The sequence below is a fragment of the Nannobrachium achirus genome (genome assembly GCF_963921795.1).
Source record: "Nannobrachium achirus genome assembly, chromosome: 5".
Lineage (NCBI taxonomy): Eukaryota > Metazoa > Chordata > Actinopteri > Myctophiformes > Myctophidae > Nannobrachium > Nannobrachium achirus.
The window spans coordinates 51,021,483-51,046,171 of record NC_137814.1 but is presented as its reverse complement, the minus strand read 5'-3'; the positions used below and the strand labels follow the sequence as shown (position 1 = coordinate 51,046,171).

Here is a 24,689-nt window from a genome sequence, read left to right as displayed (position 1 = left end):
TACTACGTTGGGCAGTGTAGCTTTAACTAAAACACAGGTACTAGCTGTTACCGAGTTCAATGTTACAATTAATTATTGTTAATCAGCCACATAGTATAAGGGTCTGCAGGGGTTGACAGACTTGACACTAAGGTCTCAGAGTCATTTGCCCATCGGGAAAGTACAGGTCATGCCCACTTGCCTGTAAGGTCCATCGTCCATTATAAAAAGGTCAAATTTTTCATTATCATCACCAGGTCTCAGGTTACAAGAGGGAAAGGGGGGGGGGGGGGGGTCAGATGCACACACACACACACACACACACACACACACACACACACACACACACACACACACACACACACACACACACACACACACAGAGAGAGAGAGAGAGAGAGGGGGGGGGGGATCTAGAACAAGAATCAAAAACATAGATCTAGAACACAGAATTCATAGTTCTAGGCATATTGCGCAATCCACAGTTGGGAGCGAAGTGTCATTATCATCACCAGGTCTCAGGTTACAAGAGGGAAGGGGGGGGGGGGGTCAGATGCACACACACACACACACACACACAGAGAGAGAGAGAGAGAGAGAGAGAGAGAGAGGGGGGGGGGATCTAGAACAAGAATCAAAAACATAGATCTAGAACACAGAATTCATAGTTCACACACACACACACACACACACACACACACACACACACACACACACACACACACACACACACACACACACACACACACACACACACACACACACACACACACACACACACACACACACACACACACACACACACACACACACACACACACACACACACACAGAGAGAGAGAGAGAGAGGGGGGGGGATCTAGAACAAGAATCAAAAACATAGATCTAGAACACAGAATTCATAGTTCTAGAACACATAGAATTCATAGATATAGAACACAGAATATTACAGTACAGTACAGCAAGGTACAGTAGAGTACAGCAAGGTACAGTAGAGTACAGCAAAGTACAGTACAGTAAGGTAAAGTACAGTAGATTACAGTAGAGTACAGTACAGTAAGGTACGGTAAGGTACAGTAGAGGATGGATGGATGTGGATGGATGTGGATGGATGGATGTGGATGGATGGATGTGGATGGATGGATGGATGGATGGATGGATGTGGATGGATGGATGTGGATGGATGGATGGATGGATGGATGGATGGATGGATGGATGTGGATGGATGGATGGATGGATGGGTGGATGGATGGATGGATGGATGGATGGATGGATGTGGATGGATGGATGGATTGATGCATGGATGGATGTGGAATTGTGGATGGATGGATGGATGGATGCATGGATGGATGTGGATGGATGGATGGATGGATGTGGATGGATGGATGGATGGATGGATGGATGGATGGATGGATGGATGGATGTGGATGGATGCATGGATGGATGGATGCATGGATGGATGGATGGATGGATGGATGGATGTGGATGGATGGATGGATGGATGGATGTGGATGGATGGATGGATGGATGGATGGATGGATGGATGGATGTGGATGGATGGATGCATGGATGGATGGATGGATGGATATGGATGGATGGATGGATGGATGTATGTGGATGGATGGATGGATTGCCATTTACACTATTTTGCATTTTGGAAAAAACTGCATATTTAATGTTGAGCTATCCTAAATTTGTATTGCTTAGCTGCCCACTGGACTGTATCCATCTCTGGGTACAGGGGACTTTCACATAGGAAAGGGGCCAGGCCCCCGCAGGGGGCTTTTTTCTAGTTTGATTTATTTATAAATAAGCAGATTGTACATCTGCCGTTTTTCACATGACAAAGTAGGCCTATACGGGGTTTCAGTGGTTAAACATGACTAAAAGAACCTTGCATTTCTATGCACAATCAATCCATATGCATCTCAACAAAAACTGTTAACTGACATCTTCAAAACCCCTCAGCAGCTGACCCTGGCCTACATCTTATGATAATTTGACTGTTACATAACATAACCCTGCCTTTGAAGTGGCACACTCCATACAAACACACACACACACACAAACCCCCCTGCCGCCTCCAGAGTTCCACGTGCCGTCGGCCTGCCAGTCCTGCTGTGCCATCTGACACACTGAACCCCTGGTGTCAGGACGCTAATGGCATGACAGCAGCAAGGCTTAAGAATACCCGTCACCATCTTAAAAGGTCTTGTCTCAAATTATAGCCTAAAAACACAATAGTTTGATATAGTTAATTATAAATGGACCTAGAACAAAATGCTCAGAGCGGAATGGCAGTTGGCACAGCAAAGTGTGATTAACTGAATATCACCATTTGCGCTTCATCTTAGCATATTGGCATTTGGCAGTTGTTAAACCTTTCACTGTCTTTAATAACACTGGCTGTTTTGTGTTTATGTACAGTAAATCACGATACAGTGCTACAAACCAGTGTAATGTTTTCACATTTGAAATTTGAGGGCAGTCATCACCAATAAATCATGATACCTTGCTTAAATTATGCCATTCCTTTATAATGCTCTTTTCTTGTATGTATTATTGAGGATACAATAGAAGGGGAATCAGAACAAAAATATTTGTACCCTTATGTACCTGAAAACATGTAACAAAACTAAAACTAAAAAAAGAATGTCCACTGCCGTCGTGGTTTTATATTACAGGACAAAACCTGTAATATAAAAGACTGACTGATGCAATGTTCTACTGATGAAATGTGTGCAACAGCACAGTCAAGCACTGTCTTGCAGGACACCCAACGTATTACTACTTGTTACAGTGCAGAATGCAGGCGCAGTGACAGGGAAAATAGAGAACCTGGTCAGCCAAAGGAAAAACTGACACGACCAGACTACAGCTGGCGACCGGCAGCAACTGCCCTCCATCCATGCTGTGATTTATAAAAACAGACCCACGGTAGAAGCGTGGTTTAATGACAGAGCAGAAAATGACGAAGAGGTCTCTGTAGTCGCCACTGCAATCCTGGAATACCACCTCAGCCCCAGGCTGACCTCTGAGGACTGTCTAGGGAAAATGCACGGATCAATAAATCACTGAACCGAGATGACCTAACAGCTGTCAGGGCGAGTGTGGCATTAAAGTTGAGCGACACCTAAACAAACCCATTTATACGTTTTATTGCCCTTGTTGTGATATTAGTTTGGTGCCTTATACGAGTGTTTCTCAAAGTAAATGGACCCATACAAGTCTGTAACTCTGACAGTGTACAAATGGAACCAAATGGACCCGTTAGGGGAGCCCTTGAAATGTAAATGTTTTGAGAAACACTGCCTTTTATCAACACAGCTACTCTCAGTAAAAACACTGTAGGCTCTCACACAAACCTACAAGAAATCAGCCTCCACTCAGACCAGGTAAGTTGACCGCCGCTTCATTCAGTGTCATCTGGCTACAGTTCAGATTTGTGTCAGAAAAGCACCATTCATGCTTTGCACTAGACAGCCACACTTGTGCGTCCCCAAAAACAGGTCACCCTGCCATCCAACACGGTTCAGGGAACAAAACAACAGAAACCATGCTGTGCAGTTTATCAGTGTTATTGTGTGGCACATTGTTGACATTTCTCTTAGTGGTGGAAAAAGTACTCAGATTTAGTTTTTTACCTGAGTAAAAGTATCAGTACTGCATTATAGAAATACTGTTACAAATAAAAGTCTGGAATTCAAAATGTACTATATATAAAAATAAAATGGCAGATCTACAAGTTGTCGCAGATTGGCCATTTTCAAACAGCATAGGTATAAAATAGGGCTAAAGTGGTTAATGTATGCTTTATAATATTATAAAATATATCTGCAAAGTAACTAGTAAGTTGTCAAATAAATGTACTGGAATAAAAGTACAATATTTGGATCCGAGATGGAGTGGAAGTAAAGTATTGGAAATACTCAAAAGTACAAAAAGGAAATACCTAAACAATGTACTGAGGTACAGTACTTGAGTAATAAATAGCCTATGTAGTTACTTTACACCACTGATTTCTCTGGCTGATGGGACAGGTAGGTGACAGTCAAATTGAAATCAGTAGCTCCCCCTTGCACTGGCCCGTTGCAACTACGCCAACAACACACACAGGCCCATCCCGAAAACAAGACAAAATGTCGGAATAGAAAAAGTCACGTGATTCCTTTGTGCTCTGAAAAACATCTCACACACAAGCAAACCGCTAAAACACCACATTTCTCCCAGATAAAGACGTGAGGGACACTCGCGCTGCCAGCCGCCTCGCCAAAACACCGCTAACGTGCCGTTAAAGGGCTAAATTCGTCGTGTTTGTGGCGGTGCGATGAACGCTGGCCGCCATTTTGTGAAAGCTTGCGCAGGAAAAAGAGGGGACACTTCTCATAATGTAAAATAAAAATGATGAAAATGTTTATTTTGCATTAGTTTATTCTGGAACAGTGAAAGCATTACCGATTCCTCTTCCTTTTCCATCCCCGTGGGCATCTGCGGCACTGCCCGGTTAATGGACGCATATTCGTGCAGGTCTGGTAAATCCTCGCAGCGGAAGACGGGTAGAGGCTTGGAAGCGTCCAGCGCCCGTGCCCGAAACGACAGTTTGCTCATGTTTTTATTTTTCGAGACGCAGTATAAATCTGTCCGATCTCCTAATGTTCACAACGGTGTCGGGTAGTAGAGCTTTCATGGATGTTTTCTGTGCTGTTATTCTTTTTAACTTCTAGATATTAAAAAAAAAAAAAAAAAAAAAAAAAAAGAAGGGCGTCGCCAAAAAACTGAGCCGGGGAAGGCCCGGATCTTGGTCGCTCTCTTTTCGGACTGTAGCTCCGCTTGCCACCGCTGGTTCAGTACGCCATGGGCTGCAACATGGCGGACATTTAAAACTCTGGAGCTACACTTTTACTCGCAGCTCTGGTCCAACCCCCCGTTCACACCACGACCACTCACACACGCTCCCGAGCGCTTGCGCGTTCGCGATGATTTTGGAAAGGGAGGGGGGGTAATATTTTTTTTGTTGCAAAACTGATATTAACTACCCCCTCTTCCAGCACTCAAGCATACAGAATAGATCAAAGTTTCCCAGAACAATTTTTATGGGTCACGACTCAACTCTCTGCTCTATAGCCTATGTAAAGTGTCTTGAGATGACTTATCTGATTTGAATTGAATTAAAAATATAAACATTTCAAAAGATTATATTTGTATATAATTAAAAAATATATATATATAGGCCTATAAACATTTCAAAAGATAATATTTTTATATAATTTAAAATATATATAATTTTATACATTTTAAAATACAAACAAATCTAAAATTCCATAACAAATTGTAACCCGATCTACAAGCTCACAACACCGCATTGTGAGCTTGTAGATCTGCTGTTTTCACTAGTTTGGGTCCCGGGCAAACGTCTAATCTCTCTTTTGGGTCTCGATCTGAAAAGTTTGGGAACCACTTGAATAGATAATTGATTGCGGTGAGAAAAATAATATTGGGCAACTGAGTGTGTACAAATTAATTTTCAAATTCTTATTTTTTTTGAGAGAGCAAGAACTTAAACCAGTGCCAAATTAATTGAGTAAGCTTTAATATGATTTGTATGTATGATTCTTTTTGTAGGTTTAGAAAACAGAACGTTTTGCAAATGGGTTTTCAATCATATATAATAATATATTTAAGATTTGCAGATTTGTTGGCAGTAATCAATCGAATACATTTTAATTGAGGTTTACAATGCAATGCCCTTCTGGAAAAATGTCAATACTCAACATCCCTGGCCACAGATTAATCAAATGTCAGGGAAACATCATAGGCCTAATATAGAATATATCATTTTCTGCAGTTTTAAATCTAAAAGCCATTACAAGAAGTCAATAGTCAAGAATGTGAATTAATTTGATTTTGGAAAAATGTTTTTCATGGAACGAAAGAGTAAAATATTTATCTGCAGTTCATTACCCCATGTCAGACTTCACCCAAAAGCAGTAGTTTGACTACCCTTTCTTTGCAATTTAATTATATTCCTAGTTTTCAAAAGCCAGGTATAATAGGCAATTTAAAGATAAGATTGTTTAAATAAAAAATATTTGGCTTGTAATGTGTTTATTTCAAGCACTCTAGACTAGAGAATGTTTATTGCAACATTTCATAGAAACATGTTTTGCCTGAACAATGGCGCCCTCTTCTGGTATGATAGCCAAAACACAACACTTGATGGTACTAGTATACAATGATTTTTGTTTGGGACTTGCATTTTTAAAACTGCAGCTCCTAGCCTCCTACCCAGAAAGACTGACAATTGGTCTTGTTCAAAGACACTTTGACAGGAGAACTTTCTTTGGATGAATATAGACAAATGGCAAATCGAGTGGCAAAGTGAGTTTAACGTCGTTGCAATGAGATAGGACTTTTCTGGGGCTGTCAAGGCCAGAAAGTATTTTTTTATCACTCAGGTGTTCCCGCATAACTTCCAGCCGGGTATGATGTTGTCATGCGCATACCCTCTATAGACATTGCGGGGATAAACACAGATTCACTGACAGACACCATCTCACTCAGATCTCACTCAGATCCAAACACATCCACAACTCATGCATGTAGGAAGGAAACCCACAAGTCTGCATATTTCATAAAACATCGTCTTACCTAGTGGTGACATTGGATTTAACCTGGGTCCAAACAGAAGAGTTTAGGTGTCTTATTATTGTCATCCATTGCTAAATGATGTGCCTGGACCATAATGACCTGAAAATGTAAGACAGAGGCCAAGATGTTTTATTCAAACATTACATTTAAATTGATCACAGATTTAAGTTATTATTCACTGTGGATAAAATGGAAAAACAAAGCATGGCAATTTCCTGCACAGTGTACTCAACCTTTCTGTAAAAAACTAAATCCGGTTTTCAACCAGGTAGCCTAATTGGAATTTGTATTTTCATAGCCTAATTGGGACTTGTATTTTCACACATCAACATGGATTGTGGTGTGCAGCAGCTGGAATAAACCTAGTTACTGCAAGGGATTAGAACATGTTAATATTGATATGTCCATCAATCAACCTCGTGGGTGTTAGTTAACCTGCCCACCAGACTTTAATGAGTCTACCAGCAATAATTAGTAGTATTGGTAATGCATGCATAACTTCATTAGGTTCATGGTCTGTTTGACCTTAGCGCAAGATGGGTGGGGTTTACCACTAGCCATACATTATAATTCTCTTAAGAACTTTTATTTTGAAGCTAATAAAGGTCTCTACAAGAGTTATAATGTATGGCTAGTTTACCACCACAATATGAGTGCCAGAAACCTAAACCAATCACAGGAAATCATTTAAAATCGAATTGGATGTAGTGCTGCTTGACAACTTTAACCTGACATCACCATGCTATTGTAAGCCCCACCCACCTGGGAACAGTCAAGTCGTTTTGAAACAAACAAACCCCAAAGAAAAGAAACCCTTGCTTGCAAACGACTGGCCACTGTCTTGACTATTTGGACTGCAACCAGTTCGACTAGTACTAGTAGGCCTACCTATATTGCAGCAGCAGTAGCCTATGTCAGAATGAGACTTCCCTGTCCTTGAGTCTGGGTCATTCTGAGTTATGACTAAGGTTATAGCAGCATTGCTGCTCATAGCAGTCATGCTTTTGAGGCCATGTAGGGCGGTGGTTCTCAAAGTGGGGTCCGGGGACCCCCAGGGGTTCCCCAGCTAAATCATAGATAAGAACCAAATGGTGCCATAATGTGGCTGTAACTCCTGGGTGTGCAAATAGAACCAGATCATTGCTAGAGCTGTAACAATATACGTATATATTTTTTAATATGAGGGTCCTTGGCATTATCTTTTCAAACAGGGGTCCGAGGGCTAATAAGTGTCAATTTGGGGGGTCCTTGACATAAGGTTTGAGAACCACTGATGCAGGGAGTGGATTGGTGCTATGGAGCTAAGATTAGATAATGCAGGGATCAATTGGATTGTGATCTATGTATGCAGGGCAGGCCATGCAGGGCCAAGCAGTTCCCCTGCAGACCACAGGCGTGCCTGGCACTGTTCAGCCGCACAGCTTTGATAGCCAATGATGGAAAGAAACATTGTGTGATGTTTTGTCGTCAAAATATATATAACAATCCACACCGTTAGATAATGTTATCAAAATACCTCAACCTCACATTCTATAATAACCCCCCATCCCTCCCTCCCTAAAACGAAATTTGGCGACCTTTCAGTTAACTAGTTATGCGTCTGAGGGAAACCTAGCGATTTGTAGTAAACAAGGTACGATTGGCACTTTTCCACTTTTTACTAAATTAATTTAATTAATCGACATAAAAACTGCATTTTCGAGGAGAGGGTTGGTGGAGGAACTTGTGTCGATTAATCGTGTTTTAGCTCTGAACTACAGCCAGCTGACCAGCCAGGAATTTGATTGCGTGTATGAAATCATCTGATGCCAAAAGCACTAATTCACCACCCCCCCCTTTTCTTTCCAAAAATGTCAAGTTATAACAATCAAAACGTGGGGAAATACCTTTGCGAGAGGACGGCGAAGGAACACAAAACAATCCAACAACATTTCTACAGGTCACAAGTTTAAAACGCCAGGCAGAGAGGAGGACACACGACGTTATCGTTTAGCCAGCAGGAGCTAAAAAAGAGGGCTAGCTTTCCTACACTTAAAAAAAAAAATATTGAAACAATGAAGCCGTCATCCCTCCATCGGAAACTCTCGATTTCTTCGTTTTAATCCATCCAATCCGAAACCGTCCGTCGATTGAAAAACGTGAACTTTGGTGTCGATGTAAGAAGGAAAAAAAGCCAGGTTGAAACTAGAGAGGTGGAAAGCAAAGTGCTACTGTTGGGGGTTAACAACTTTGGCTGTGAGAGACGGCTCCCCATTGGACAGCTGTGAAAGATGGCTTTTCATTGGGCGGCTGTGAAAGGCGGGTTCTCATTGGACGGTGGACGGCACCAATCACCTGTGGAGAGCTCCGGCTCGAGAGGTTGAGTCAAAACAATAAACCCCATTGCCCCGAGGGACAGTCGTTGGTTGTCAAAGGACTGCCACTGACAACATTGTCCAAAAGTGTATAATCTTGTAAATTGATGAATTAACAATTTATCAGTTGTATGTTTTCCCCTCTAAAAGGAATAGTTCACTCCTAAAAAGATTTGTTGGGAGCGGTGCTAAACACTCCTACGTCTGGCTTTGTGTGTATGTCCCTATGTTTTGCAACCGATTACTCAACCATGGAGACTTGAATTCAAGCATATTTTTGTTTATTCTCACATTCTTAAGCCAATAATTTGTGGATACTCTGTGTCAAAGCAGGCTCTTTGGGTCTCCATAGGGAACCACTGCTTATCAAATTATAGGCTTAGGAATGCGACAAAAGCAGCAACAAAAAAATCTCTATGAATTCAAGTCTCCATTGGGTTAGGGAGTAATCGATAGAAAGAAAAATATATTTTGGGTGAACTATCCTTTTAAGTGGTTGCCTGACAACCCACTAACCAATCACAGCAGCGTGATTGTCCCTCCGAGATATGGGATACTCTAGAATGAAAAGATGTGTGATTGGCTGGAAATATTGCAATAATAATCTTTGCTGTAGCCTATTTACCTATTATTCATGTGTCTAGGATCTTTAATAAATCAATTAATCTTATAAGTCTCTTACTTCACTTCAAAACTCTGGGGTGGAGCTACAAGGACCAGCTTGTAGACCACATTATGTGGGGGGGGGGAAGAAAAAAGAAAAATTAAAAAACATTTTCAACTCAAACAGCTCAGTCACATAATCATCTACAATTATTAAAGATCAAGACACCAATTAACACCTCAGAATAATCATTAAACATATCGATTAACACCTCAGAGTAATCAGCCACACAAGAAAGCAGTAAAACAAAATGGGGTTAATTTGTTTTGGGTCTTTATTCAATAAATAATTTCAGAAATAAAGAATTGCAAATGTGAATGTGTTGACGAAATAAAAAGGCACTTAAAAAAAACAAGGGTAAAAAGTGGAACCTTGACTTTTGTCTTTTCCATTACAAAATTAAAAATTCTATGAAGATCTGATCATTCCCTTAACACTGATCTTTTTTGTTACGGCTAAAATGAAATGTGGTCACCCTTGTCTAATAAACAACTTTGATCGAGGCACCGAAGAAGTGATAACGGACATAAAAAATACAAACAAGCCGGAACAGACTCACTGAAAACAGCACCCCATCCAAAAACAAGACAAACAAAACAAAAAAACAGCAAAGCAAAATGAGGCATTTTAAAAACAAGAGTTTTAGTTAGCAAATAAGGCAGGTTCACATGTATTTGGCATTGCTAGTATAAAGAATCATGGTCCTGAGTGTCTTTTAAAAATCAAGCGATTCAACCTGGAGCCAAAAGCTAATGCTACTGTACACTGGCGTCTTTCTCATCTAGAAAGACCACCTAAATAACAACGATCTGCTCTCGCCAAAGATACAATTCAATTGATTGTTTGGATGGAATACATCGATACAAAACACATACTATCTCCTTCTGACCCATTCTGTGATTACATTTATGGCTTTACACAGACTCGATAGACTAACTGTACACAATTCATTGCTGCCACACGTGGCCAGCTAATCGCTACATCCAAAGAGTTCCATTCTAAAATGACATATCATCCATTTGAGTCCCCTAAAGAATTAGCATCACAGGTAAGCACACATTTAATGACACTGAAGTAATGAACCTTATGAAGGCATCTGCTTACTACTAACTACAAAAAATGTTTGACAACAGAACTTGTGCTTTAACATATTTCTTCCCCAAAATGGAAATAAAGCATTTTGGAATAGAACCCACCATTTCCTGTCCCACACAGACTTCCAATTCAACCTTCAACAAAATACAACAATGGCTCGAAGGTTCTTAAAGAAAAGGCACAAACTAGGCTTCCGGTTTACCTTGCCAGTCCTGTGGCAGAAAACAAGTTTCAAACATTCTCTCAACTTCCACAGAGAAAAAAATAAATGAAGGAAAAAAACGACAATAAAAATACAGACTGTACAGCTTCCAAATGATGCATAGAAAGAAAGAAAAAAAAGTTAGTTAAAACATTAGGAAATAGTGGCAAAATGCAATGCTATCATTTGGTGAAACATCCAAAAACAAAATAGTGAGACCTTAAAAAAAAAAAAAGAGAACTACCCCCCACCCCCCACCCAGAGCTCCCCCCATCCCATCCCCATATTCTTTTGCATACAGTGTTGTCATGACGAAGAGGAAACTCCATCATTTGCCCTCGTACTTTGGATTGACGACAGTCGTTACGGCACTCTTGTAAATGGGATTCTCGCCCTGAAGAAATGGAGAGAGAGATTGAGAGAGAAAAGAAAAATGATAAAGTTGAGTCAAAAAGGTGACTTGTGAACGTTGAGTAATGCCACAATTAGATATAGCACACCACAACACTCGTCAAACCATAACATGACTTAAACTGCATGTTTTCAAAAGAAATTCAGCAAGGTGTGTTTAGCACTACTTCACATGCAGTCTGACGGAAGTAATTTTCAAGTAGAGGGTGTAGTAAGGAAGGATATACTACAGATAACAACAATACAGATATAGTTGACTTGTTAGCAAATATGTTATGTTGTATGTCAAGTATGTTATATGTAGTCAAGTTACTTAGATGGTACGTATTGCTGTGTGGCATTTTGTGTTCTTGGCTGTTACTAGTGTACAGTGCACAAAAATGTTTCCTTGACTGACTAGCAAAGAATATCTATCTACATTGCAATTGATATTTGATGTAAAATATCAACTTGAGCACAATATAGCTTAGTGTAATGAAACACACTGTTAATAAACCCAGCATGCAGTTAACAAAGTAAATGTAACCTACAAAAAACAAAACAGACTTTCTCATCCATTACTAAAACTTGTTTTGGATGACTTTATTAGTGAGGGTGTAGACTGGAAACTGTAAATCTATGCAAATTCACCCAAACATTAAACACTCCAGCAGCAGAGTGCATGCAGTAGGACACACACAGACAATACAAACTTTGTCTTATAGAGCTGCGGCTTTATTCCCATAGCTGGGATTCTGGAACTTATTAATGGGGGTCTTGTAAATGGGATTCTCTTGCTATGGTGGAGAATGTCAAGGAAAGACAAGACAGAAACAGCAAAGGAAGAAAAAGATGGTTAACAGAACAAGTTGGAAAATCGAAATAAATCAAACATAACTAATAGAAATGGTAATTTGGCATTAAGCAGAAAAGATAATCCAGGCTTTGGGTTGGTAACAGATCTATTTGTTAAATCAGACCAGCAGTATGTTTCTCTTTCTTTCTTATCCTGGGAAGTCTCATTAAAATCAAAGATCTGTTTTATAAAGGTGAACAGACGGAAGAAAGAAAAAAAAAGAAATAAGATATGAGCTCAAGCAAAGTTAGGAGGAAAAGGGCATGAGAGGGAGTAAAGGATAGAAGAGTCAGCAGTAACACTCCTAAAGGAATCTACTTGAGTCATATTTATATTTATGAATGTGAGCCACTGTTGAACTGGAATCCGTCTCTTGTTTGCTGCATGGCCATCCGGCTGAGCTGCTAGGGAGATTTCCTACACAGCCTCTCTGCTCTGCCCCCAAACACATGCACACTTCCTTGCCTTTTATGGATATGCAGTACTGCAAGTTCGACAGTGAGGGGCAGTACTGGCAGTCGAGGGGAAGGGAACAAGCCACTCCCTCAACAGATGGATACCAGTATGGTAGGAAAGAGCTGAGGTTCTACTCTGTTCATGAGAACAGCAGGGGGACACTGAGCTAATCAGAAATCACATCCCCTGAATGCATCTTTCAGATAATTGTACTATTTTAAAACTCCATTTAATTTCTAGATTTTTATTCTTATTGGTTTTCTTTCCCACTTATATATGTATTACTGATCATATTGCATCTTTGCTGTTCATTATTCAGAGATTTGCTTTTGTTTCTTTTGGAGACCCACTTTTAAAAACACAGAACAATGTGCTGGTAAAATTAATGTTAAATATAATTCTAATTATTTGCAATGCATTTCTGTAATTGCCAGACTACATGGTATTTCTGTCATTTCTAACATGTATGAAGCCTTGCCATCCTCAGTCAGTGGTATAATGGTTACAGACAGGTATCAGTGGACTTACCGTGTCCCACTTGGCGTTCATCTTCTCCTTCTCAAACTTGGCAAACTCTCTGCGGTCATGGATGATCATGAGCAGCTTCCAGATCAGCAGCAGGGCTAGACCAATCAGCACGATGCCTGCTACTACGCCCGCCACAATGGGGATGATGTCAGGGCCCGCCGGACACTCTGGAAGACAGCGAACGAGCAAACAACATCCTCACACAGGGAACGAACACGCATCATTTGTATCATCCTCTACAATGACTGGAAATGTCACATTTATATACTTGAAATCCATAGACATAAATACGTAGACGTGCACCTTGCCATAATTCCTTTGCAAGAAATATGCCCGAGTTGTACGACTACAAAAGCTGTTCTGTTTTATAATCATTACCGTTATTATCTAAATATGATGAGGTGTTTTGGTATGGTATCCTATATCATAAAATAACTACCTACCTGTCTAACATTTGTAGCAAACCAATTGAGAATTCAGGGAGTTATGATGATTTAAAATGGGAATCGACCTCCTGCTTCCATAGATATAGGGTGTGCCAAATGTAGTTCTAAGAGCGGCCATTTCTTGGGTAAACACAGCCTTACACAGGTGTTCTGATTAGACTATAGCATTAGTTCTATGCAATCAAACAATTGAAACACCTGTGTTTTTACCCAAGAAATGGCCGCTAAGGACTACAATGACGTAGCCGCTGGCACACACTATAGAGGGGCGGGGGCCATACATAAATAAGGAGTCAAAGCTTGACTAATCAATATGGCGGTACCACATTGACACGTCTCCCCCAATGAACAGCAACATTCAATGAGGTATCGTCGAGTATACAAATATAATTAAAACCTGCTGGCGTCAAACACGCCTATAATTTCCCAAAACGCCTTGGCACTGGCACTCACCCAGCGTTTCCACAACAAAGACCTCCTTGGTGGTATCGTTCCGGACGGCGTAGGTGTAGTAGAACCAGCAGTCGTTGGCGTCGCGCTCCTTACAGTGGGTCAGGGGGAAGCTCTGGTCGGTGGGCTGGGGGAGCTTGTCACGGTCCTTCACCTTGATCAGGTTGAAGTAGCTGCAGTCTCGCTGGCATGTGTCCTTCTTCTCACCGGCCTCAAACGCCCGGCACTGCACACAGTCCCTGAGGAGAGAGAAATATGTAAATGTATTTTAGTTTTTGATTGAAACAACAAGATATCAGTACACAACCTAAATTCATCAGCCTACGGGAGGGCAGATATGCCCCGATATGTACAAAACGGCGTTGATAGGCAATCCCTTTAGTACAGAGGGGGGGGGGGGGGGGGGGGGGGGGAGCACGGGAACATACCGGATAGTGCTGGGTACAGGAACCTGAGCATGGCTTTTGTGAATCCCTGATCTCCAAATGTCAGGGCAGAGGCAGACCACACAAGGCCTCTGAGCTGGTGGTTCATATATTGTGGCCTCTCAAAAAGTAATTTCTCATTAATATTCTCCTGCCGGAATTACATTCTACATTCTGAAACCTATGAAATATAGCTATTTTCTTGATGGGACGTGGGACATAGTTTTGACTCCCACACAAATGCTAACAGAGTGAAATGGAAAAATCTGTAAAATGGGATTTTGTCAGTAAATGCCATCTTGTCATCCAATCTGCCAAGTTATGGAAACTCACTTGTGCTCCGTGCAGACTCCAGGGCAGGTGGGGCAGATCTCACAGGTGGTGCCCTGGAACTTGGGGTTGGTGCACTTGCAGACGCCACAGTCACAGGTCCCGCGGCCATTGCAGATCTGCCCATTCTTGGCCAGACAGGTGGACTGGTCCAGGGAACAGTCACAGGCACTTCCGGTATAGTTGGCATCACAGATGCACACTCTGCACTCACAGCGTCCATGTCCTGAGAGAGAAGAGACACAAGCAGAGGAGAGGAGAGGTGAGGAGTGTTGCAAAGCAAATCATGGCAAAAAGTCACGCAAAGCATTCCAGAAGGCTTACCTCCACAGAGTTTGTTGTTGGAGCGGTCACAGTTGAAGTTGTCACACTCGCAGTACTTGCCACTGTAGATCTCGGCAGGGTTGTCCCGTTTCTTGCACTCACAGGTGCCACAGACACAGTCTCCGTTGTTGCTGCAGATATCGGTGCCGTTGTCTTTGCGGCAGTTGGCGTCCAGATCCTCCGTCCTCACCTCGTCCTTGCTGCACTCGCACAGCCTGCCAATACGCCCCTCGTTACACCTGGAAGGACAAAGTAAAATGCACACAAGATAAATACAACAGCATTGAGCTGACCAGAACATAATATAATCATAAATATAATATATACATGGACATGTAGCCTCACGTTCACTATTATAGAATGAATGAAAGACAAGTCTAAGTCAAAAACTACAAGACACATGGACAACATAACAAAAACCCAGGACTATACCAGTTCATATTTACAAGGAACGAGTCCATAATAAGAGACACCAACAGGACATATACTGTACGAGTTCATATTTACAAGACACATACTGGAAAATACTGGACCAGTTTTCCAATGGAAAAGCGTACAAAAGTGAGTTACACATAATGTTATTATGCACCATGTAACACCAATCTACTAAGATAGCCCTCAGGCAGCTTTAACAGGGATTCAGTTGGTCTGTCTATTTCAAGGAATGTGGTCAGGTGGTCCTATCATCTTTACAGATCAATGGAGCTTCATGGTTTGACTATCAGTGGACAAGGAACGTAATAGCAACACTTTTGTGTCCATTCTTACTTGCAGGCTCCACATTCAAAGGTTCCGTTGCCTTGGTGGCATATCTGACTGTTGGGCTGTCCTCCTTTGGAGCATTCACAGTCGCAGATGAACTTGAGCACGATCTCCACCTCCTCCGTGAATCCCTGGGGCTTGATCTTAATGCTCTCTGCTTTGCCGTGAGACGGACACTTCTGGGACTCCACGGAAATCTCAAAGTGCACCTGAGTAACAGAGGGAGATTAAAGTTACTCTCAATTTCTATATACACGTTCACAATCTTGACTTCTTTCTGTTGTTAAGTTGAATTAATACCTCATCTCCAATGGAGATATTGGAGCACTTCCTCCCGTTTTCACCGGTCCCGACCACGCCGTTCTTACAGATGGCCTTGTACGTGATGGAGACTCCCTCAGGCAGCCTGCCATTCTCCAGAACCACTTCAGATGACAGAGACTAGAACACAGAGGAGAGAGGTTAATGCTCACCACAAAATAGTTTTTCATACAGCAACAAAGTTGATCCTCTGTGATTTTCCTTTGGTAGTTGCATATAGTATTTATCAATGGACCTGTTCTGCAGATGGTACGGTACCATTAGCAGCAAGCATCCTGTGGCCAGGTTCATGCATTCCCTGCATTTACCATTGAAACTAAGGAGCAAAGCGTGTCTAACAAGCCATGCCTTTTTTGATTTGTGTGTAGAATGTCATCTTGCTATTTTTAACTGAGTTTGCTATTCGTAACCTCGTTTAGAAAAGCGCTATACATGTTTCTTGAACACACTTCTGTTCAACTCACATTGTAAGCATCAATAATGAGCTTGATGACGTTACTGGAGTTGGAGGACAGAGTTCCCACAGCCGACTTGGGGATGAGATTCTTCAACTCCTGTAAGGGACAGAACATGACATTTGATCACGTCAAATTCTTTGTGATATCACACTTGGCTATAATCATTGGGTGACTATGAAGTCTTAAGAGTGGGAAACAAGTTCTACAGAAAGATGACGGCTGTACCTTGTAAACGGGCTGGAACTCCTCTGTGACGGCAAAGATTGTCTGGATGTTGTGGTCACTAAGCTTCTGCACCAGGTGTGCAATGGAGGGGTAGTCCTGTTATTTAAAAAATAATTAAATGAATTAAAAAAGAAAACTATGGGAACAAGAAAACACCAGGGTTCCCACACATTTTTACCAATTCATTTCCAAAACTTTTCCAGAATATTTAACCCAATTTCCAGGACTATATAACAATAATTCAGCTCAATAACAGGTCGCTTACTCCTATGCGCAATGCCCAAAGACAGGTAGTGTATGCCGGTGGTTCTCAACCTTTTCGGGCTGTGATCCCCGAAATAATCATATTTTAACTGGGGACCCGGCACCCTGATGAGCGCTAAGCGTTGAGGAATTTTGTATAACACGTTTCTATTGTGAAAATAGCAGATCTACATGCTCACAACGCCTCGCAGCATGTAGATCGGCTATTTTCACAATTTCTGCCTCTAATATTTGACAATTTGGCCAATGTTTAATTTGTCATTTAATATGAGATATTAACAAAATCAATAACCAAAGAAAATGCATAGCTATTTTTTCCAGGACCTTCCAGGACCCTTGATCAATTCCAAAACTGGAAAAATACGTTTCTAATTTCAAAATATTTCCAGGAATTTCATGACCGTGGGAACCCTGAAACACTCAACACAAACAAACAACAGCAGTGAAAACACGGAAGTCCTGAAGAAAACTAAACATTAGGTAAGAATAACTTGGTCACAAACTCCTAGGAAACACATACATAGTAGTGGCTCATGGTGTACACGTTGTTCTCCAGGTGACATTTGCCATCGTTGGGCAGGACGATGCCACCCAACTTGCCATCTCCGGCGAAGTGGAAGCCAGCGTCGGTGGAGAACACCAGCAGACGAGTCACATTCCTCCAGCCGATTTGTTTCTAACGGGGCAGAGACAGACATGCATGCGATTCATTTTGAGTTGGGAGTCCGAGTAAACAGAGGGCCATAGTGTTCCTTAGCTATTGCAGTCCAACCAATGACATACTCCAGTGTGTATCGGGCTGTTAAGTATGACATAATTTTGTAGGCAGAGGAGAATTTCTGCCCCCAGTTTCCGTGAATCTTTTTACTATTTTTACTATTTACATATTTTTCTTCTCTTTGTTGTTGAAAGGAAAGTGTTAGAACTATACTTTAGTCGTTATTTTTGTCTCGGATCTGTTGAAATAGCGAGGGACAGAAAATGCTCTGGGGGCAGAGTTCTCCTCTGCCTACAAAATGATGTCACGGCTTAAAAGCCCCATAGGGCTGTCACGATTATGACATTTGATTTTACATGACGATTAATTGTCACTCAAATAATTGTGATTAACGATTTAATTATGTTTTTGTCGTTGACAATTACATTTCTGTTTGGCATTTAGGCTTTAAAGTTGCACATGGCAGATATGACACATAACCTAAATATACAAAGAAACTAAGGACATATTTGACAACTTTACACTTTAAAAGGAACATTGATAGTGAAAATAGCCGATCTACAAGCTCACAACGATTATGTAAAATAATTGCGATTAGACGATTATGTAATAATTGTGACAGCCCTAAGTGTGTTAATTGAATGCTTCTCACCTCGCAGACAGCCACCTGCATGATGGCGTCAAAGCCTCCCTCGGGAGAGTCCAGGTTCCCCGAGATCTGCTGCTGACTGACCAGATTGTTGAACTCGTCTCCTTCCTTGGTGAGGCTCAGGACGTTCTTGTAGCTGAAGGGGCTGGTGCAGTTCTGGTTGCCCGTGCAGGGGTTGAGGAGCCGGGTGGGCGTGGTGCTGATGTACGGCATCACCGTCTTCTCCACAAAGGAACCGAACCCTAAGAACAACAAGGATTGTTTGCAAGGAACTGTACTATACTGTACTGACGTATTGCTGGGGTGAAAACAGGTTACATAGAAATGCAATCGTCTTTATGTATAGAGAATAGGGATGGGACGATATGAAAATTTCATATCACAATTATTGTGACAAAAGAAATCATGATAAATATCCCCAACATCCATTATCCTGGGGCCAAACATTTGCCAAAAAATAGCAGATATACAAGCTCACAACGCCTCGCAACGTGCCGCGTTGTGAGCTTGTAGATCTGCTATTTTTGAAAAATCGTGAATATTATATATTGTCTTTTGAATCCTTCTAAGGTTTTTTGGAAAAACCTATGTTTCTATGTCAGCAATCTGGCTAGCCATCGTCAAAGAAAAGGTCCTTTTCATTTAACTGGAGCTCAGTTCGTCTGTTCTTGAGAGACTACTCTGTCAGTTGTTCTCAAACCTTTTCATTTGAAGGACCCCCAAACTGATATGTATTTGGCCACGGACCCGCATCTCAAAATATTTAGTTCCAGGGACCACCCAGAAGCAAAATTTTAGTTACAAACGTTCGCTTTAAAAATACATATATTCAAAGATTTGCACACATTTTCACGACTTTTTCAAAAATAGCAGATCTACAAGCTCGCAGCGCAGCACTCGGTGCCGCGCTGTGAGCTTGTATATCTGCTATTTTTCAATAGCTAAAGCATTCAATAATTCTAGGCCTAAATGGGTTACTGAAAAACAATTTCATTTCTTTGACCCATTTAAACGTGAGTTTGAGATGCCCCTACCGATCCTGAAGTCGGAGGTGATCTCCTGCATTTCCCTCTTGAGCTCGGTTCCCAGGTTCTTGACGTTCTCCAGATCGTCCTTCATGGAGAAGGACAGGTCCATCAGGTAGTACAGGTCGATGGGGTAGTCCTCCGCACGCTTGAACTTCAGATCGAAGGTCTGAGGCTCGCCTGGTAGGAGAACGATACCACAGTATACTATTTACTGACATACCTCCCAAGGAACAACAAATTACACATTTGTCTTATTCACCTTCATCCCAACCCATCCAGACTTTTGTATTGTAATAGATAATGTGGACTACTATGATAAAAAAAAAAAAAAAAACATTGTGCCGAAATTCAAACATAATCCCACTGATCATTATGGGACCATGGTATTGTGTTGTTGGTAGGACAATTCAAGTGCCCATTGTTATTGCGACAATACTATGAGAAACGGCACATCATGTCCGTGTGCGCTTTTTTACGGTCTATGGGTTTGCCACTCTGACATCACGCCTCTCATGCTCTGACATCACTGTGATGTCAGGGGAACCAAATCCCTTTTATGCCCATATATGGAGATCCCTGTGATGCCAGATGATGTCATCTTTACCAGATCGAAGGGTGAGGGTGAGCTTCTGCGGCTGGATCTGAGTGATCTGTTCGGGGTCTAGTTTCTCAGCCACGTCCTTCTTGCGGTTGGTGACAGGCGTGTCCTTGTCAACGACCTTGCTGCCGCGCGGGTTCTCGATCATGCTCACGTTGCAGTTCCTTTTCAACAGGGATGCCAGGTCGTCGCAGCGGGCCGACTTGGACTCGCCCTGGTTGAGGAAACCCTGTTGTGAGAGAGGAAGGAGAAGAGAGCCACTGTGAGTTAACGGAGATCATTGGACATCATCGCATTACAGCAGCGTCTCAGCATTTAGACCAGAGGTCTTCAACAGGGGGTCCAGGACCCCTAGTTACTACAGGGGGTCCTCCAAATCTTTGTGTGATCGAAACTTTTTTCTCCTTTTTTATATTAACCACTTGAACCCTAGCACCCATATTCTGAGAACTTTAGCCAAAAATAGCAGAACGACAAGCTCACAATGGCTCGCGCTGCGAGGCGTTGTGAGCTTATAGATCGGCTATTTTCGAAAAAAAAGATGGGGGAAAAGAGCAGACTAAGTACAGAGTGAAAGGTCAAGTATTTGACGGTTCAAGTAGTACAAATTGACATGAATCCAAAATACACTGATGATCGTGCTGTCAAACAATGAAACCATAACCTAAAAGGTTGTTGCGGTCCCTGCCTCATCTCTCTCTCAACTAAGGGGTCCTTGGCCTGAAAACGTTGAAGACCCCTGATTTAGAGGAAGGAATAACCGTTCTTTGTTGGGGAACAAGGGAGTATAAAGTCAATATATGCGTCAAACCGAAGGGTTTAAACTTAAAACCCTCAAAGGGTACTTGGTCATCACATGGTTTGTATTGCCGTTTTTCAGGAATTTAGACCTAAGGGAATAACTGTTCTATACAGGATTTATTTTTAAAATCACTTCAGTTGCCATTTTATACTATGTAACTCGGATATGTTCACATGTTGAGCCTGCAGGCAAAGCCAAGAAAAAAAAGCAGGACAGTGCTTATTTCTCTCATTCATAGACTCTCTGTCTTTATGACATTTCTGTGCAAACAAATAATTGCCATTCTATTTGAAAATGTAAACAAGGATAGAGTCAGATTCTACAGATGCGACTCCTGGATCCAACGTCGATGATATGCAATTCATTATTCTCGGACAACAAGCATAAAGGGAAACAGATGAGATGACCAGTAAGGTTAATTAAGTGTATAGATTGAATGCACATGATACAGAGAGTCTGAGACAATGCACAGAGTCAAAACAGCCTAATTCCCAGGACACCACATGACCCGAATAATCCCTTTTCTCCTCTGCATCAAACATTCATCAACACGGTTAGATTTATTTTGTTGAGTTGTAATCTAATCTAATCTAGAAGAGAAATTCAGTTCAATTATATCCCATGGTACTATAAATATTGCAGTCATAATAACAGACATAAAACAACTTCACCAGTTTGGGTTTGAGCACCAATGAAATAGAAACAAACGTTTTTCTTTTTCTTTTTTTGATGAGTTAACAATCTTTGCAGATGGATTACCACCAGTCTGCGGAGTAGGGATGCAACAAAATATATAAATGAAAAAAGCTTTTCATTTATATATGCTCACGATTGTGACCTTTTAACCACTTATGCCCCATTTTATACTTAGATCTTAGAGCTGATCAGCTTTTTAATGTCATGTCAACGGTCAGTGGTTAAACCTTGTCTATTAAAATGGCTGCTGTATCACGTGTACAAACATTAAGACATAATTTTATCGAATACTTTTCTGATAGTGTAAAATCTAAAGAGTGACATCTCTGTGGTTATTTGCTTTGAGCTATAAAGAGAGGTACAGGCAGGCTCATCAAACAGGAAACAAATGCCAGATCTAAAATAACTCTTGTCAAAACATTCTCAGGTGACTCTCCTTATCTGATCGGTTTCAGATAAAGAGAGGACTCATATTGAACTCATATTTATTTCCCACCTCTGCAAAAGGTGTAATAGAAAGCAGTATTGTACTAATCTACTGTTTTGATCAGTGGAGCCTTACCATGCCAGAAATGAGTACAATAAATTATACTTATCATTCCAAATAGCATCACATAACATACAGTAGTCTCTTAATAACCACGTCAAAATATTTGAACTAGATTATTTTAATAAGGTTTGGTTATGATTAGGATATTTAGCCCAATAAAAAAAATCAAACCTCGGTTCGAAGTGGAGCGGTGAATCTGAGCAGCTATACTGTGTGTGTGTGTGTGTGTGTGTGTGTGTGTGTGTGTGTGTGTGTGTGTGTGTGTGTGTGTGTGTGTGTGTGTGTGTGTGTGTGTGTGTGTGTGCCTGCACAACAGCGCCCCTCCTTTAACATGTGTGGCCAATCAAGGTATTGCCAGGCTACGGACATAGCCAGCCACATAGCCAGCCACATAGCCACATAGCCAGCCACAGACATACCTGTCTATTGGGAGCGCTTTCACCGCTCCAAAAAACTAAAGACATAAGAAATCAGAGTTGACCAAGGAACCAAAGATACCACTGCTCCAAACATACACCCCCGCCTCTCCCAGACATCACTCAAACAAAACAACGATCACACATATGATAAAATAGTAACATGCCAGCTTTAACAATGGAACTCACTTCGTCTGTGCACCATCCACATGTTTCAGAGACTTGGATACATTCCCCACATGACTGTGCATTTGCCTTGATGCAGATACTCCCCTCTGAAATGAAAACACAAACAATTCATGTATATGGAAACAGTATTATTTTCCACTTGAACCCCTGTGTCCCTATACTGAGGGGAACGTTTGCCAAAAAAAAAAGAAAAACGTATCTACAAGCTCACAATGTGTCCCGTTGCAACATGCTGTGGGCTTGTAGATTGGCAATTCTTTGGCGAAGAGATTTGGTGGAGTTAAGAAGAGCGTACTACAGTTTCAACTCAGGTCTGTTTTACTAAGAATAGGGTTTAAGTAAGCACTCACTTCACTAGGTCATTGGACACAGTCTGAGTTGCTGGCAGTGAAACATGGTATAGGCTACCTTCCAATTCAAAAGAAATGAGTCATGCTTCAAGCAGTGTTTCCAAGAAATGATGTAATCTTGTAAAAAGAAAAATATTGACATAAAACTATAAATGAGTAATTGATAGTATGGTACCATAGTTTACAGCACATTTAGGAAAAAGCCAAATTGACTTGGATTCTACTATAGTGTAATAATGAGTGGTTGGCTTGGCGCATGCTATAGCCCACTTACTTACTTCTATGACAACTAGTAATCTTGGACAAACACTGAAATGGGTAGCATGTAAGAAGCATATACGTTGTACAGTATCTGGATTTTACAGTAGAGACACGGGAAGGAGAAGCCTAGAAAGAGCTTGAAGTATCAATAATTGTAACTAAATTATTTGATATTTGTTGTCGTCAATAAAGAAATAAATCATATTAGAATGTGTTCTGCATCTTACCTTGTTGTGCTCTGCTGTTATGAAGGACTGATAATAACGTCGATATCAAAAGTAACCGAAAATCCATCTGTAAAAAGACACAAAAGGAACAGGGTTAGTCGAAACCAAATAGTCAGTCAAAACCACTCATTCCATTTACAATCAATGCAGAAGAATAAATAAGATTCGATTCCTGCCATTGTAATACAAAACAAGCAACAAGCCCATGTGTAGGACTGCAGTGCAAATACTAAATAGCTGTATCTCACAGTATAATAATAGCCCACCCCAGGCTAACAGCCTCAGTTTGGAACTGTGGTCACATGTTTGATGTTAACGTGATTCCTGGATGAGCAGCTTCCTCACTCACAGCAGGTATCAGTCAACAACATGTAAACAGGAACCAGGCCCAGTGTTACTATGCTAATGCACTAGTTTGTGTGCATAGCTTGTATACATGTGTTTATTTCTCAGCTTTTTGTTTGCAGGTCGGGTATGTGATCTGTTAAAGACCACCTTTTCACGCATATAAAAAAAAACTAATTGAATGCCACGACCCGAGATTCCAGAGATATTCCAGATGTTCCAGGCCACCACACCGGAGATTCCCGAGATATTTCTTTTATACGATGGATTCGAGTGCCGTCTTTTGTCATCGGTCACGGACCGCGATGGTGCACTGCACGCACGATCTGCGTGCATGATGGACACACCGTGACCACAAAAAAGGTACGAAAATTATAAAATAGCGTGACAGGGAACCCTCAGCGTTTTTTTTATGGTGCCAGTAAATTAGTTAATGCCCCTTTTGGGGCCCATTCCTAGCATGCATATAGCCTAATGGCCAGGAACTGCCCAGAGGAAGACTGTTGCTGTACCAAAGTTGCAACATGTCCAAGCAGCATTTGATGACTGAGGAGGAGGGCCAGCTAAAACTATATTCCCAAATATGGAGGAACTATTATGCTATGTCCAGACACCACCACTACCACAAACCACAGTATATTATTTTCTGACGGCTTTTGGAGACAGTCCCAGATGTTGCTCTG

The 24,689-nt window shown here is 41.3% G+C and overlaps 2 protein-coding genes across 3 annotated transcripts in view; both read right to left on the bottom strand.

Moving 5' to 3' along the window:
• epc1b (enhancer of polycomb homolog 1 b) overlaps window positions 1–8,777 on the bottom strand; it is a gene marked incomplete at its 5' end in the record, with an annotated part of 53,956 nt that extends 45,179 nt beyond the window's left edge. Inside the window, 2 exons of one of the 2 annotated variants that reach the window (XM_080726512.1) lie at window positions 6,628–6,726; window positions 8,514–8,777. Coding sequence is in view for 1 of the 2 variants with exons in the window: in XM_080726511.1 (XP_080582637.1) it covers window positions 4,435–4,587 (153 nt within the window). Of the gene's footprint in view, window positions 1–4,434; window positions 4,588–6,627; window positions 6,727–8,513 lie in introns of those variants that run through there. The other variant, XM_080726511.1, reaches the window with a different exon arrangement.
• Window positions 8,778–9,915: 1,138 nt separating this feature from the next.
• LOC308285960 (integrin beta-1-like) overlaps window positions 9,916–24,689 on the bottom strand; it is a 32,499-nt gene continuing 17,725 nt past the window's right edge. Inside the window, exons 2-16 of the mRNA XM_080726907.1 lie at window positions 23,662–23,728; window positions 22,824–22,909; window positions 20,177–20,399; window positions 19,579–19,749; window positions 18,548–18,786; window positions 17,698–17,853; window positions 16,914–17,009; window positions 16,695–16,784; window positions 16,210–16,350; window positions 15,916–16,118; window positions 15,148–15,386; window positions 14,827–15,049; window positions 14,072–14,307; window positions 13,173–13,339; window positions 9,916–11,336 (exon numbers count right to left, since the gene is read on the bottom strand). Of these exons, the coding sequence (XP_080583033.1) occupies window positions 11,271–11,336; window positions 13,173–13,339; window positions 14,072–14,307; window positions 14,827–15,049; window positions 15,148–15,386; window positions 15,916–16,118; window positions 16,210–16,350; window positions 16,695–16,784; window positions 16,914–17,009; window positions 17,698–17,853; window positions 18,548–18,786; window positions 19,579–19,749; window positions 20,177–20,399; window positions 22,824–22,909; window positions 23,662–23,728 (2,403 nt within the window). The 3' untranslated portion in view covers window positions 9,916–11,270. The remainder of the gene's footprint in view (window positions 11,337–13,172; window positions 13,340–14,071; window positions 14,308–14,826; window positions 15,050–15,147; window positions 15,387–15,915; window positions 16,119–16,209; window positions 16,351–16,694; window positions 16,785–16,913; window positions 17,010–17,697; window positions 17,854–18,547; window positions 18,787–19,578; window positions 19,750–20,176; window positions 20,400–22,823; window positions 22,910–23,661; window positions 23,729–24,689) is intronic.